Source organism: Phoxinus phoxinus (genome assembly GCF_949152265.1).
Source record: "Phoxinus phoxinus genome assembly, chromosome: 11".
Classification (NCBI taxonomy): Eukaryota; Metazoa; Chordata; class Actinopteri; order Cypriniformes; family Leuciscidae; genus Phoxinus; species Phoxinus phoxinus.
This window is the reverse complement of record NC_136886.1, coordinates 7,358,273-7,373,386: the sequence shown is the minus strand read 5'-3', so window position 1 is coordinate 7,373,386 and position 15,114 is coordinate 7,358,273. Positions and strand designations below refer to the sequence as shown.

At 37.7% G+C, this 15,114-nt stretch overlaps 1 protein-coding gene across 2 annotated transcripts in view; it reads right to left on the bottom strand.

Moving 5' to 3' along the window:
- The window catches only part of ca16b (carbonic anhydrase XVI b), a 122,908-nt gene that overhangs the window by 31,544 nt on the left and 76,250 nt on the right, over nucleotides 1–15,114 (bottom strand). For both annotated transcript variants that reach the window (XM_079628378.1, XM_079628377.1), the window contains 3 exons: nucleotides 8,764–8,943; nucleotides 5,762–5,910; nucleotides 111–206 (listed from right to left, as the gene is read on the bottom strand). In XM_079628378.1, coding sequence (XP_079484504.1) covers nucleotides 111–206; nucleotides 5,762–5,910; nucleotides 8,764–8,785 — 267 coding nt within the window. In that variant the 5' untranslated portion in view covers nucleotides 8,786–8,943. The remainder of the gene's footprint in view (nucleotides 1–110; nucleotides 207–5,761; nucleotides 5,911–8,763; nucleotides 8,944–15,114) is intronic.

Below are 15,114 nucleotides of genomic sequence, written 5' to 3'. Positions count from 1 at the left end.
TTAGTCTCTTTCTCTCTTTCTTTGAGAAGGTATCATGAGCTATAAAGCTCCATTTTACAGGCTGGTAAACATTCGAAAATTGCAAAAAAAAAATCAAAGAGGATCTTCACCTGAAAGAAGACAGCCATGGCGGCGATGATTCGTCTCTCCTTTATCGCAGCGCTCAGACTGTCAAAGTCATCTGAATTGTAGAAATAAATCTGCATCTATGAGGCAAAAAGAATAGAACAGGGTTTTATAACAGCATTCTTATTTGACAAGGTATGAAACGGCTCATACTAATGTTCTGCTTTGACTTTCCAGTTTAGTAAACACAATGCATTGTGGTATCAAAATTGGTACAGTACGCTGTCAAATCCTCACGAATTGATATTCCTCTCATCATCTTCACACACACACACACACACACAATAATGGAATATCTGTCATATCCTACTTCTCTCATCACTCCACATTTTGACATCGGAGACAACTAAGGATTATACGCTCTCTCTCTCGGAGGACGGATTTAGGAAGAAAGCGAACCTCAGAACCAAATCCCCTCAGCGCGCCGCAATAAACAACATGTCTTTGTTGCCTTAAACATTGTCTCTGAACAAACGCACAAAGTGTCGCGTGTCAAATAAATGCTAAATCTACTATTACAGAAAAAACAGGGACGACCGTACAAAGAGAGAGAGGGAGAGAAAGGGAAGCGGGATGAATGGCGTGTCAAAGCTAGCAGCAGCTGAGCAATCGTGAAAGAGATCGTTGAAATGCAGGGAATAAGATTAAGCCTCGCTATGACAATCACGTTCCAATTGAGCTTATTTCCTGGCAGCCTCTCTATTTGCCTGTCGATGTTGTCCTTTCTACATTTTATATTGTAGACTTTGCTTTAGCACATTTCCCTGGTCATTTAATGGTGCATGTAAGAAAAATAGCAAGCTTTTTAACTAATGGGGCGGCAGTCTCTTTTGATAAGGTTGCGGACGGGAGAGGAGAAAACTACATGCAAATAACAAAACGCAGCTAGCCATATAATCGTACATTTAGGATAGGAAAATAGGCGTTGTGTCCAGTCAATCTTCACCTCTTAGAAACTAGCCAAATTACCTATGGTAAAATAGTCATGGTAAAAAAATATGACCCAAACTACATTAAGAACAGGTTACAGGTTTAGTATTGGCCCTGTAAAAGATGCTATAACGTTGTTATGTGGTTACTAAAACATTCTAGTTTTTTTTTTAACACATGCTATGTGGTTGCATACGCGCACTCTGGTCCCTATAGGATTTTTTTCACTCGTTTTATCATCCGCGAGATCAGAGAAAAGTCTGATCACTTAAAAAGCACATTCCTTTATAAAAAGCTGCACGATTTGAGATATGATTATCCCTACAAAGCCTACTGTATCATATTTGAAACAATTTCTAAGGCCTCTAAATTATCAACATGATCAAAACTTTAATAAAACACCTGATGTAATCTTCTACGAGCCTTCTGTCCTTTGATTGACAATTCTTTTTTTAGCAAGTAAAAGTTGAAAGATTTTTATAAACTTATGAATACCTTTTATATTGTTAGTGATAATTCAAGATGAACACTTTCTGGACTGAAGCAACTTTACTTAAGTATTCATACATAATTTTTTGTGAAAAATCATTTTAAAATGTGAGTATTAAATATGATACATCAGGCTTTTGAGGAACATTTATTTGTACATCTGTCAATCATCATTGTATTGCATTGCATTATACATTTTGGGCCCCCACAATTAAAACTACAGAGCTTTGATGAAGCATGTAAATATAATCTTGAGAATATTTTGGGAGATATACAGTGAGAAATTATATTTATATGAATTATTTCTCTTAACAACATCTGAACCAAATTGCTTTTTTTTTCTCACTTTGGGCCTATATACAGTATATATATTTAATATTTTGTCTAAAGGTTCAATTAACTTTTCTGACTATTATTTCACATTTCAGGCTTTACAGGGTAAACATCTGTAATGAAAACGGTGTGTGCTAAAGTTTAATTCTTAGGGTTAAGAGTTCATTCAAATACTAATGGTGATGCTTGCTTTGGCAAGCAACACTAATAAAAGTGGCAAAAAGGCCAACAAAAATAAAATGAACACTATTGCTGTCGTAGTTTAATTCACTGTGACCCAGAGGTCAGCAGAAGAAGTCGAGAGATAATTGGATGCATCTCCAGTCTCTGGCTTCAGTGTGTTTGGGTTTTAAATCGCTAGATAATGCTTAGCGGCTATCCAGCGGCGTACAGATACACATCAATTGTATTTCTGTGTAAAAATGGTATTTATGGAGGGAAGTCGATACGTCTAATGAGAAAGTGCTGCCAGAGAGGTGGATCCAGCCCAGGTCGTCTGACCTCTGTGCCAGCTAATTTCGAACAAACTTAGACTGATGAATACAAATGATTTCGCATCCCATCCTCTAAATTGTTGTTGTGTAGACACTGTAATGATAGATAAGAAATACTACTAGATCTTGGATAAAAGCCAGTAGAGTTTGGCTCAACATTTAGTATTTGTTTCTACTTTGAACACATTCTTTCCTTGTTCGAACATTGAAAAAAAAAAGAAATAAAATAAAGGGCTATTTCTGAAATGGAGAAAGGCATGTCCTTGGCGAAGCAACAGACATGTCGAAAGAATTGCAGGCAAAAGTAAGGCAACAGAAAACGAACCCCCAAACAAAGTAATTAAGGCCAGACAATGTCAGAAAGGGGGGACAATGAATTAATTCGCTAATAAAGAGAAGAAAGAACAAAGTTAAAGTCTTTAATGAAAACCAATCAGTCTCCTTCAGGCCTCTTTTAAATCACAGACTTTAATGGTGTCCATTTATTGTGTCTTCACAGGGGGAAATATATTACTCATTAATCACTAAACCTCATTAGCCAATTAGCTTCTTCCAAGAGCCAATACAGAGTTTATGGTGACCGAGAGTAAAGCACAGCACAAACACGTTTAGTTAATGAATCAAAATGGGACAGAAACCACGTGCGGGGGGAAAAAAGGCCAGCAAACAGCATACACTCGACTTAACATGTTCCAGTGTATAATGTGTGATTGCATAATGATATTAAACTTGAATGCAGTGGTGCGTCCAGTCATAGACATGCACCATTTTCACTGAAATCTCAAAAAAAGAAAGAAAGAAAAAAAGAAAAGTGTTGCTTTTTCTTCAATGTGAATGAACTTCAATGTGCATGCAGTGTTTAAGGCCAAATGGACAAGGTTTACAATCAAGACCTAATACAAATCTTGTGCAAAATAATATCTGCCAGGCCAATGACAATTTTTTTTAAAACATTATAAATGTCACTTGAATCCATTTAATGTCTCCTTGTTGAATAAAAGTATTAATTTATTTTTTTAAAGACATTACTTACCCCAAACTTTTAAATGGTTAGTGTATCACGGATGCCACAAAAATATGATATAGCACAACTGTTTTCAAGAAATGTTTCTGGAGCAGCTAATCAGCATTAGAATGACTTCTGAAAAATCATGTGACACTAAAGACTGGAGTAATGATGCTGAAAATTCAGCTTTGCCATCACAGGAATACATTGTATTTATTTATTTTAAATTGTAATAATATTTCACAATGTTACTGTTTTTACTGTATAATTCATCAAATAAATGCAGCCAGACTTTTTTCAAAAACATAAAAACCCCACTAATTATTCTAAACTTTTAACCACCAATGTATATATTCATATTATGTCTTATAATAATAATAAATAATAATGAATAGAAACATTCGGTCCATTTACACACCAAGATCAACTGGTGAAGAAAACCAGGCAGGGGCCAGTTGCATAAACTTTGCTAGGACTTTGTCTTCAGAACTAGTTTGGGTACTAGTAGTTAACCAAGAGGTAATCAGTCTTACTTTTATAATTCCAATTAGACCAATCTACCACTTTATGTAACTGACTTTAAAAAGTTAGGAGCAGTAAAAAGAGCAAAAAATTTAGACAAGTCTAAGCAGTTTATGCAACCGGCCACAAAACTCAAATGTTAAAGATGAGGTGAAAAGGAAGCAGAATATCCTTGCTCTTTTGTGAAATGCAGCGGTCGCACCATTAAGTCAATAAAACACATCGATCCCAGTTTCATTGAGAGGCTCTTCAATTAGTGCAGATTTTTGCACCACTTTCAACCTACTCAAATCAAGGTGGAATCCTTGAACTTTTTTAAAGAAACACATTAAGTAAAGGTATCCTGCTCATCTAAAAATCCATTCCTAAAAAGATTTTTTAAATGTGAAAGTGAGTGGTTTAAGGACTATTCACAAGGAATGTGTTTTGTAAAGAAACAATGGATTCTTTAAGACCTTTTGGTGAACATTTTTCTTTGACTATGAGAGATTTGAGCTTTTGCTCAGGTTTCGTTAGATGTATTGATTATACTACAGAACAAACTGAAAGAATCCGAAATCTGGATTCTTTCAGATGGAAGTGGAAGTGGGAATGATTGTTTGTTTTTTTGAGTACAATTGTAGTTTGTAGAGCTGGGTGAGGAAACAATAACGATAATTGAACGCAATACAATTTTTCTTGATATAATTACAACAAGTTTGATAAGTGTTTGAAATAATGTTTATGCATTAAATAATGCTGAGCATGTATATTGCAGACTGCCAAAGCTGGTGTGAGAAACATTAAACGGCAAACACACACAAAAAAAGAAAAGAAACCGAGCTGCTCGTTTGAACTGCGCGTCACCCTGAACATTTATCAGCTAGCCTCAAAACACACCGCAACATAAGTTTTCCCCGTACAAACAACAAATCAAATGTCTTGTGCTTTAAAGTTTAAAGCCAGACGAAGCGGTGCTGACATTCTCAACAACACTTACGCAGAAAAATGGAGACACATTGTGACACAACGATACAGTTAGAAGGCTTTTTCCTTACCATGGATTTACTGTAGTAGCACTAACTGAAACCATTGGATTGTGGCAGAAATGTGGGATTTTCTTGTTGAATTGTTTTAAACTATTACTATAGACATTAAATGTAACTTAAAATGTAAATGTAACAGGATGCAAGTTCACTTAGGGTGTGTCCGAATCCACTTTTGCTAGTTTAACGACGGGAAAAATGGTCAGTGCGCCAGACGCATTGTCTAAAAGGGTTGTCCCTATTCTCTTAATGAATAATGGGTGTGTTTTGGGATTTACGTGCGTTAAACCAACCAGAGTCTCATCTCCCATTCCCTTTAAATGCCAGTTGCTCTCGCGCCATGGCGGATTCGCTATATACATGACGGAATTTGATAGTGGAAAGACGCTTCTGGAGCGTCTCCAGAAAGCGTCTTCAGAGCACAAACGGATCTGCTCTTTTCACGGATCTTTTACATTGTAATCCTTTTATTTTAAATATTTGGTATGTTTGTGTGCTGCTGTGCGTCCCTGTGTGTTTAATAAGCAGAGTGCACGCGCGCTGTGGACCCGCCAATGGGCGCACATTACTAACGCGCTCTTAACATAACAAAAAAATTATAATTGCGGCCTATTTCTGTTGCCTCAAAATAGCAATGCACCAACAATGCTTCTGAACACACCTCGTTTTCAGACCAGCCATGGGCGCACAAATGGGCGTAAATGCATTTGCTATTTAAACAACGTGGCGCAGGACGTGAAAATAATGATAACTGCGTCTGACTGAAACTAGCTAAAAACACTTGCGTGCTGCATTGCGCGGGGTGTAAGATAGGGCCCATAATGTGACTTACTCACCTCTACTGGAAACTTCTTTCCATTGATACTGTGTTCAGAACCAGCCGACCCATTGGTGCTGCCCCAGTGAAACTCCACCTTCTCCGCTTTGAAGCGTCCAGGTAGGCCGGCCCCACTCACAAAATAATGATTCCTCAGAACTATAGACACTGTGATGAAGAAAACAAGACAAGATGAGGGAGATAAATACTCTTAAAATAAATATTTACTTCAAATTCAATGAGCCATAGTATGTAAAACTAAGGCTGCCAAGTATATACAGCTTTTTAAGCTGTGTAATTCAACAACAAATAATGCATTCAGATATATATACACATTTTAATACCCTGCTTTTCTTCAGACTGTAAAAATGCTCTAGGGGAATTTCGTCTTTTTTTATGTTGACAAAGGACCTTTAAAACAAATAATGATGCAAAATAAACTGAGTGTGCACTTTGCAGGCCAGAGTGGACACATCAAAATGAGCTCCATAGGCTCTCCTGGCACAGACCGTCACATTATACCGCATTAAGAGTCGACCTCTTGACTCTTTAAAGCCTGGATTGGTAAACAAATTGAAATATCTTCCATTGCTTCTGCTGGGTAGACTCTGCAGAAACAGGATAACTACTTCATACACTTGGTTTTCCAATGCCAATTAATAAACTTGGTCAAACTCTGTGACATTCTGGACATTTGAATCCATTCAACTGTAAGTAGAGACAGTAAATTGATGGAATCAAATAGGAGCACTGTCTGCAGCAAATAAACCCTATGCATTATTGAACCTATTTGTTAATAAATCAAAACATTATTTAACAATTTTTATTTTATAGATCATAAAAACATTCGGTTTCACTGTAGATTAGGGAATACATATTCACTGTTAACTATAGTTGCTTTTTAGCATGCACATTACTAGCATGTTGGCCGTTGTAGTAGTACTTATAAAGCATATATTAATGCCTTTTTCTGCATGACCATATTCTAGATCCCATAACCCTAACCAATACCTAAATATAACCACTACATCAACTACCTTACTACCAATAAGCAGTAAGTAGAAGTTTATAGAAGGAAAACCCAGAGTTAACAGTGAATGTGTTCCCTAATCTAAAGTGTTACTAAACATTCACGTGACAGTAAATTTATTGAATACTAAACTTAGAATCACCTTACAATATATCTTATATACAATATAACAATATATCGTATCTGCATTATAAACTTCGATAGGAGAAAGCAAAAATTACAATTTCAAATTATAATTCCAAAAACATTACAAATTTTTCACTTTAAATGGCTACTTTCACATCATACCATGTTAAACTGGACGAAAGGTTTTGCAGCTCTCATACTCCATTAGAACGAGAAGCGTGATCAAAAGAAACTTGGATGAACGGCAAGGAACTACGTGAAGACATCTCACGTCACAGAAGCTCTCGTGCGGAGATCTGCGTTTAATTCTTAAGTAAACTGAAGTGTTGGGATGTGAGTAAACAAACTGATTCAGTGGGATATGATGAATGTTTGTGGAGAGATAGGATATTTTGGTGAATACACAAACGTCGCTGTATGCACACACTGGGCTAAAGACTCGTGGTACCCAGGAGATGCTCGCAAGGCCGTTGCCAGCGGGGCGAAAAGTGGTGAAGGTTCTAGGGGCCCCCAGCCCTAGGGGGATTTCATCCGAGGGTGATCCCAATAAACCTGTTTTCAACCGACGGGGACCCCACCCCACACCCCCAACCCTCCAAACACGATTTCAATCCCGTGATGCTGGGGTTTTAAAGGATCTAATGCTGTGCTCTGTAAACAGTAGGTCTATGGTAATTATGCCACAACGAGTTGATGGTCTTGGCGAGCATTCCCAAAAACCTTCTCAAGAGTAAATATAGCGCTCTTAGAGTGTGCCATTCTCAATATCACTACTAATTAAAACCAGCAGAATGCATCATTTGAAAAGTATGCCGTTTCATCAGCCATCCTTGTTTAGTTTTAGATTTGAAGGCCAAAGTGGGTGATTTGATTTCCCTACAAACTAGTACAAAAATGCTAAATGTAAATGGTGGTAGATAAGGTGTGGGGGACTGAATAAGAATATTTATGGCCGCTAAGAATTCTTAGGACATTCAGAATGTCATTCAGAAATAATAAATATTTAAATTAAGTTATTATTATTTTAATTTTTTTGGTCATATTAGTGATACACCACGTTACACCACTGTTCAAAAGTTTGGGGAATTTTTTTTTTTTTTTAAGAAATTCATATTTTATTCAGCAAGGGTGCAAAGTGACAGTAAAGACTTTTACATTGTTACAAAAAATATATTTCAAATAAATGCTGTTTTTTTTAACTTTCTGTTCACAAAAGAATCCTAAAAAGTGTATCATGGTTTCCACAAAAATATTAAGCAGCACAACCATGATAATAATGAGAGATGAGCATCAAATCAACATATTACAATGATTTCTGAAGGAGCATGTGTCACTGAAAACTGGAGTATTGATGCTACAAATTCAGCTTTATATCAAAATGTAAAACAGTTATTTAAAATTTTAATATTAATACAGAAACTTGTTTTTACTGTATATTTGATCAAATAAATGCAGCCTTTGTGAGCATAAGAGACTTCTTACAAAAAAAAAAAATTCTTAGCAACCTCAAACTTTTGAATGGTAGTTCAAGTCTTCAAAAAATAGTTGTAATTAATGCGGCTCAGATTTCCACATCCACAACAGATGTACAAGCATCATAACACAATCCAGGGTGATCTTATAGGAACTTACTGAGGGTGGTGTTAGACTGTGTACAGCAAGTCTGATATTTGCTTGGGCTACGACTTTCAAACTCCCTAAAACCTGATGCAACGGTTTGTCATGATGGAAACCTTTCAACATCTACATGTTTCTTACAGTGCATTTTAAAAATTAAAGTGGCCTTAAGCTAAGAGCGCAATGATGGTCAAACTTCTGAAATGAGAGCAGATGAGGATTGTTAAAAGTTTAATTCGTTGATGAACCTGTTTTGCCCGTGTTCTTCATGGTAGTCCTGTTTGATGACTTGGTTTCAAAGCCATCCAAGGTGAGCTCCCTGCACTCCTGCGAGACTCGGGTGTCTTGATCAAGGATGTCCACTGGAGATTGACTCCTTTCCCCACATTCGGGATAAGCGGAGGCCCATCTCCGTGGTCCGTTGGTGCCTGCGAAAGGATATGGAACAATGAACAAGAAACGTTTCAATACATTTGCATTACTTTTATTCATTTATACCTCAAAAGCGCTCAAATTACACACCATCAGTATGCAAAAGTAATTTATTTAACCTCAACATAAATGTATCTAAGCATTCAAAAATGTAATTGTGTAGTTGATGCATAACTTGTGCGCCGAAGTCGAAGTGCTCCCAAGCACTTGCTATGGTATTAATTCCGCCATACAATATAGTTATTCATTTTACACGCTTAGAAAAGCGCAACGTTTTTTTTTGTGTCACCGTCCTAGGTCGAGTTACACTACTCGAGTAACTGTATTTAAATAGGGAAAACGTGGAGGTGTTTGGTAGCTTCTCTGCTTGGCCCCTATTGAATGAACTGGGCTAAGCTAAGTGCTAACAAAGTTTCGCTGAGACGAGAGAGGTATGTATCAACTCGTCTTAGTTAAGGGAATAACATAGTTTAATATGAAAAAAACGGTGGAGTATCCCTTTAAAATAAAATAAACATTTATTTTTTGTGTAAAAGACAGAGTGGATCATGTCATGCATCAGGACAGAATTACCGTAAATTCCTCTGTTGAATAAACATTGACTCATCTCTGTCTACCAGTTGAGGAAAAGTACACATTTGCAATGTAAATCAGAATTAGCAAAACACAAATGCAATGCAAACTTTTTCTCGTGATGTTGTTGAGCTATCATTTGCTGCTCATCCGCCATCTGTGTTGGCCTAAGACAGAGAAATATGAACACGCATGTTCTGCAAACATGCAGCGCTAAACTGATGAATGGTTTCATTACCAGCGGTGGCAGACATATCAGAGTCCATGTCAAAGTGGTGTATTTAAATTGCCTCCTAATGGTTAATGCTTTGCGCTTCAAATTAAGTCTCCCACACAGTATATGAATAATAATCTGTGACATTTAGAGGGTTGTGGTAAACATATATATGTATGGATGGGATTCTTAAGAGCAGTAAAAACAATAGCTTTGCTCTTTAACAAGAGCAAAGTATCTTAAGGAAGTAAAGGAAAACTCCTAAGGAAAACTGTCATTTTAATCACCATTTTTCAGATTCCTGCAAGGACAAATGTACACGACAATATGTTATTATAATTTCTGAAGACCAGTGTGGAGCCTGAAGCTAATCACTCCAAATTTAGGGCCGGCTTCTCCAGAGTCAGATTAAATAGACTTTGCTATGGCAACCTGAATACATAACAAAAAGGTACAACATTTAACTAACCACTATAATTTCCTCATCAGGACTGCTATTGCTGAGATTCATACCAGCGTAGATAGCGGAAAGTGGGAGGAGAGGTGAAAAGCCTCACTGGATTGGTCTAAAAGGTGCATGGTTGCCACCACAACGCTATCTCGTGTGCACACCGACCCGTGTCAATCCATGGCGATAAATCAAGTCTGCATAGTCAAAAAATGTTAATAACCAAAGAATTTTATGTCATAGGTTCAAAGACAGCCGCACATCAGATTTGCCCTCGGGCTTGAGGGTCTGATCGTGGTGTCAAGAATAATGTTCTCTCTAATATTCTGTGCTAAAAGTCTGTCGACTCCCGACTGAGCTCAGTCATGCTTATTTTCCATGTCTATATACTGTATGACATCCCGATGATATTCTGAGGCCGCTCTCACACTAGGGTTTTGCTGTGGACACGAGTCAGTTTGACAAAGTTTGGTTTGTTTGACTGGTGTGGGTCGTTGGTGCAAAGTAGAGTACGGAAATCCGCTTTCACACCAACCAAACGCTGTCAAATTGACTCGTGTCCACAGAAAAAGCTCTTGTTGTCCACTTTGCTGGTTTTCTACAAACAGAAACCATAAACAAGGAGCTAATATCAAGTACCTTACATTGTAGACATCAATATTGCCAGTTGATGGTAATTTAAACATAGCTTTTGTAAAAAATATAAAGTAAATGTTAAATGTGCAAAGTCGACTGCAGCAGCAGTATCGTTTAATTGACTAGTTTCACACATCCCTAATTCAGTGACTCACTTATTGACAGGTTGACTGAATGACTCAATGATCCACTTATTAAAACAATCACTTGTCAACACCTACTGGTGTATAGCTGTGACCTGCAGAAAGAGTCACTGAATTATGCCTAAATGTACAGATATACAAATGTAACTAATGTACAGATTAATTTAATCTTATTTGATCTAATCTAATCTAATCTAATCTAATCTAATCTAATCTAATGAAAGACCCAATATTGCTGGAAGCTATTGGACCAAGCAATCGAAGACAGAAAACTGAGATGCCCTGACCAATTTCAACCCAACACCTAGGTCTCTGGAACAGGAACACTGAGACCACGAGAGAATGGCGGAGCTCTCTTTTCCATCTGACAGATTAAGGTCAGATCACTTTCCATTGGGACAGAAGAAGTCACGGTTCTCCTCTTTAAAGGAAAGGTTACTCCTCTTACCCAATTAATGAGGGGACAAGTAGGTCATTCCAAAGTTCTTGGCCCACCGCTACAGTGCGGAACTCTCCTCGGAGCTCTGCTAATTGACATCAATTTTCAAGCGACGGCAAAGCAACTGGTTTCTCAGTTGTGAATATTTTTGCATTCTGACAACACGGCTGTTCAGGTCCAAAACGATGAATTGATGCTGCAATCTGATGCAGTTTCCCCCCCAATGTCACAGGCCAATTAAATGCATTCTGAGGGTTATCTTGGCTTTCATTGTATCTCCTCAGGGTTCTGCGTCTATACTTTTAGGCAGGCAGCTCAGATCACAGTCAGCCACTTGCATTTTCCACCCATTTTCTTGGTGCTAATAGGAATCTTAGATGAATGCTGGATTACCCCTTTCCACCTCCCCATTGATTTCTCCTTGGGCCAGACTCCTCCATTCTGATTTGTTAAGTGCTAGCGCGGTGTGCCCTAAACCAGCTGTCGGTTTCTGTCCCAGCAGGGGTTGGATATCTACACAAAGACACTTCACCTGGAAAACTCATTTTCCCGTCCAGATTCAGCCTTCTTTGACATAAGCCCCCCACAGCAATGCAGGACACCATCTTCTCTAAAATAGATTTAAAACACCTGTGCAAAGCCGAGACGAATTCCCTCCGCTCTCTGATCTCCTAATTAATTAGTCATCTGGGTTCCTTTGTGAAAAGACCAAGACGCTGTTCTCATCCTAAACTATCGGCCTACGGTATTTCCTGCACGCCGCCCCCCTTCCGTCTAACTGACAGTCCACAAATCTTCATTGAACCATTTAATCTCTCAGTGTCACAGACTAAACAATTGGCTTTGTCGGCATCTTCAATTGTGTCAGTGACACTACATTCACCCTGCCAGGGTGATCGACGGATCACACTCTTTTAAAAGTCATTCAGCGTCTCCTTCACTTCAACACTTTGTTCATCCATAAGGACCATATACATATCTGACGTCCGGTCACCACAGACAACGTGCCTCACGAGTTGCAAGATGCAACAGCTTTCATCACATCACACTGAGAGATGTGTTGAAGGTAGGTGATAGCTGACAGTTTTGTAGTGTCTTCCTGTGTCTTGCTCTTGCAAACGCAAACAAATTTTCACTGACAAAAAGACGAAACCTATCAACTCTTCTTCAAAGACTGAGAAAAAATGTCAGAGGAGATAATTAATAGGACTTACAGGGATATATCACCTAAGAAAATTACAATTCTGTCATCATTTACTCATCCTCATGTCTATGTAATACTCATTATATGGACAAATACAGCTGAAAAATTATTTTTCAAGTTTGGAACAACAAAATAACAGAACATTAGAATTTTGTCTCGAACTATTTCTTTTAAGGAAGTATGCCATTGTTTACTCTCATGTTGTTCCAAACCGAGTCTCAGCCTCTGACGTAACGCCCACGGACCGCTGGCTGAACGTCTGATGCATATGGCACACTTAACTGGAAACACTTCAGGATTTTCGAAAGCGTTATCTGATTGGTTGAATTCTACAGGATGTCCTGTAGACATGCGTGTTGCGTTGTTTAACGGTCCGTAACAAAGATGTCGTGATGCCAAACCACCTCATGGAAGAAGAAAGCTGTTGTGTTTACAACTGTGATAAAGAATGCTTATCAGTATCAACTAAACGCTGGATATTCAAAAGTATGAGAAGTGTGTAAAGTTTGCGGCATAGACTCTTTAAAATACGTACAAGAGTTTTATACACCGGTTCGTTATTGTTGGGACATTGATGTTAAATTTTCACGCATTTCCCTAAGCATTAGATGTAAAAATGAACTGTGATTGGTTGCTTTACATGTCAGTCAGACGGCCTCTGGGCAGTCCTTGGCCAATGAAAGCTGCAATGGAGTCCAGACCTTCTACAGTCAGTCTGTTCCAAACCCATATAATTGTATATAAGCGTGAATTACATTTGAGAGCTACAGAAGAGACTTTATGGTGCTTTTTTTACTCACTCTCAGAGTAAATGAATTAATTATGCTCTAATGGTTTCATTGCCATTCACTGATTGTTAAGAATTTCTGTTGGGATATATTTCAAAGCATTTAAGGGCATCAGTATGGATCATAAGAAGATATTATATGCCTCAAAGCCCTTTTGAATTTTTCATTGACACTCCAACATCAAGGCAGTGTGAGGCGTCATGCACTACATATGTGTATTTTCAAACAGATCCCTGAGAGATGCAATTACGCTGCAATACTTTCGCTCTTATTGGTGCTCCACCAGCTTAAGATTTGACTGAATTTAAATGTGATTTTGCATCAAATAAGCACTGATATATACAGGTGTGGCTAGTCCATACAATACACCTCATGTAGAAAGTCTTTGTTGACGTCTTTTACTCAATCAAATGCATGGATTTCCTTTATAACACAATTTTATGCAGCAATATATAAATATAATAGCAGAATGAATTGACTTGGATAATTACATCTTGTACGACTCATCATCCTTTCCAGATATATTACCGTTTATCAGCCATTACACTCCTCATGGCCTTTCTGTATATAACAGAAATATCAATAAACCAATAACAGCCTCATCTACATGAAAGACTGCTGCAGATTCGATGGGCGACTTGAACTACTTGCAATCATGTACTGTAGCTGTGCTAAATCTGACTGCTTTCCTAACTTCCTTCTTTCTTTCCGCCAAGAAATAACTCATCTTTTATGTCCTGCCAATTCATATAATTCACACTGCATTTTAATTAGTGTTCAGAACAATCTCACCAAACAATTTGAAAGCTCTAATTTATATCTCAGTCTTGGAATAGCAGGCTAATTAACAGAGACAGTAATTGGATTAATTCTGCGTGATCTGATTTCCAGAAAGAGACAGGAGGAGCGAGATAATGATAATGAGAACGAAACAGCATTTTTATCCCTTCCATCTCAAGCCTGGCAATGCAGAGATACACAACTATATCATCATCTGAATTTTTTTCAATTAAAGTTTAATTGTTTACAACTGGGGATTCAAACATGAAGTGGCTATGTGTAACTTATTTTATTGATGACAGAAGCTGGCATAAAAACACATTATTATGATGTTTGTGTTGCCCTAAGGCCTACATTTATGAATGATTGCATAGTTTAAAAATACTGATGATGCAATACAAGGCCCTAGATGCAAATTCAACATTGAAAACACATTTACAAATCTGGATATCTTCATTAATATAAAATGACATCTGATCATCATCTATTTAACATAAATAACGTCTTATTTAGAAAGCAACACATTAAATAAATTACATGACTAGATTAAAAGAAAAATGCTTGACCCTGCAAACCTCACCGCCACAAAGTTGTTTGCTATAAGATTGCTAAGGCATTCTGAGCGGTTGTTAGTGTAAGAACTGATTTTCCTGGTAAAACAAAACTCACCCTGCAATAAAGCCAGAAAACGCACCCTGGACCGAAGATAGCAAAGACAGAGCACAGGACATTGTCCTGTCCAAACATTTTCCCCTTATCTCTGCAACCCCATCTCCCTCGTCCCCTCTCCCCCTGAGTCAAGTCACCAAAAGTTCACTAAGAAAGTCTATATATCACATATGATGTATCTTGTGAATCTATAGTTTTTCCTTTTTTATGTTTGGTATGTCTCAGTGCGATTGGTAAATGTCTCAGTGTGATTGGTAAAATGGTTTAATTTCA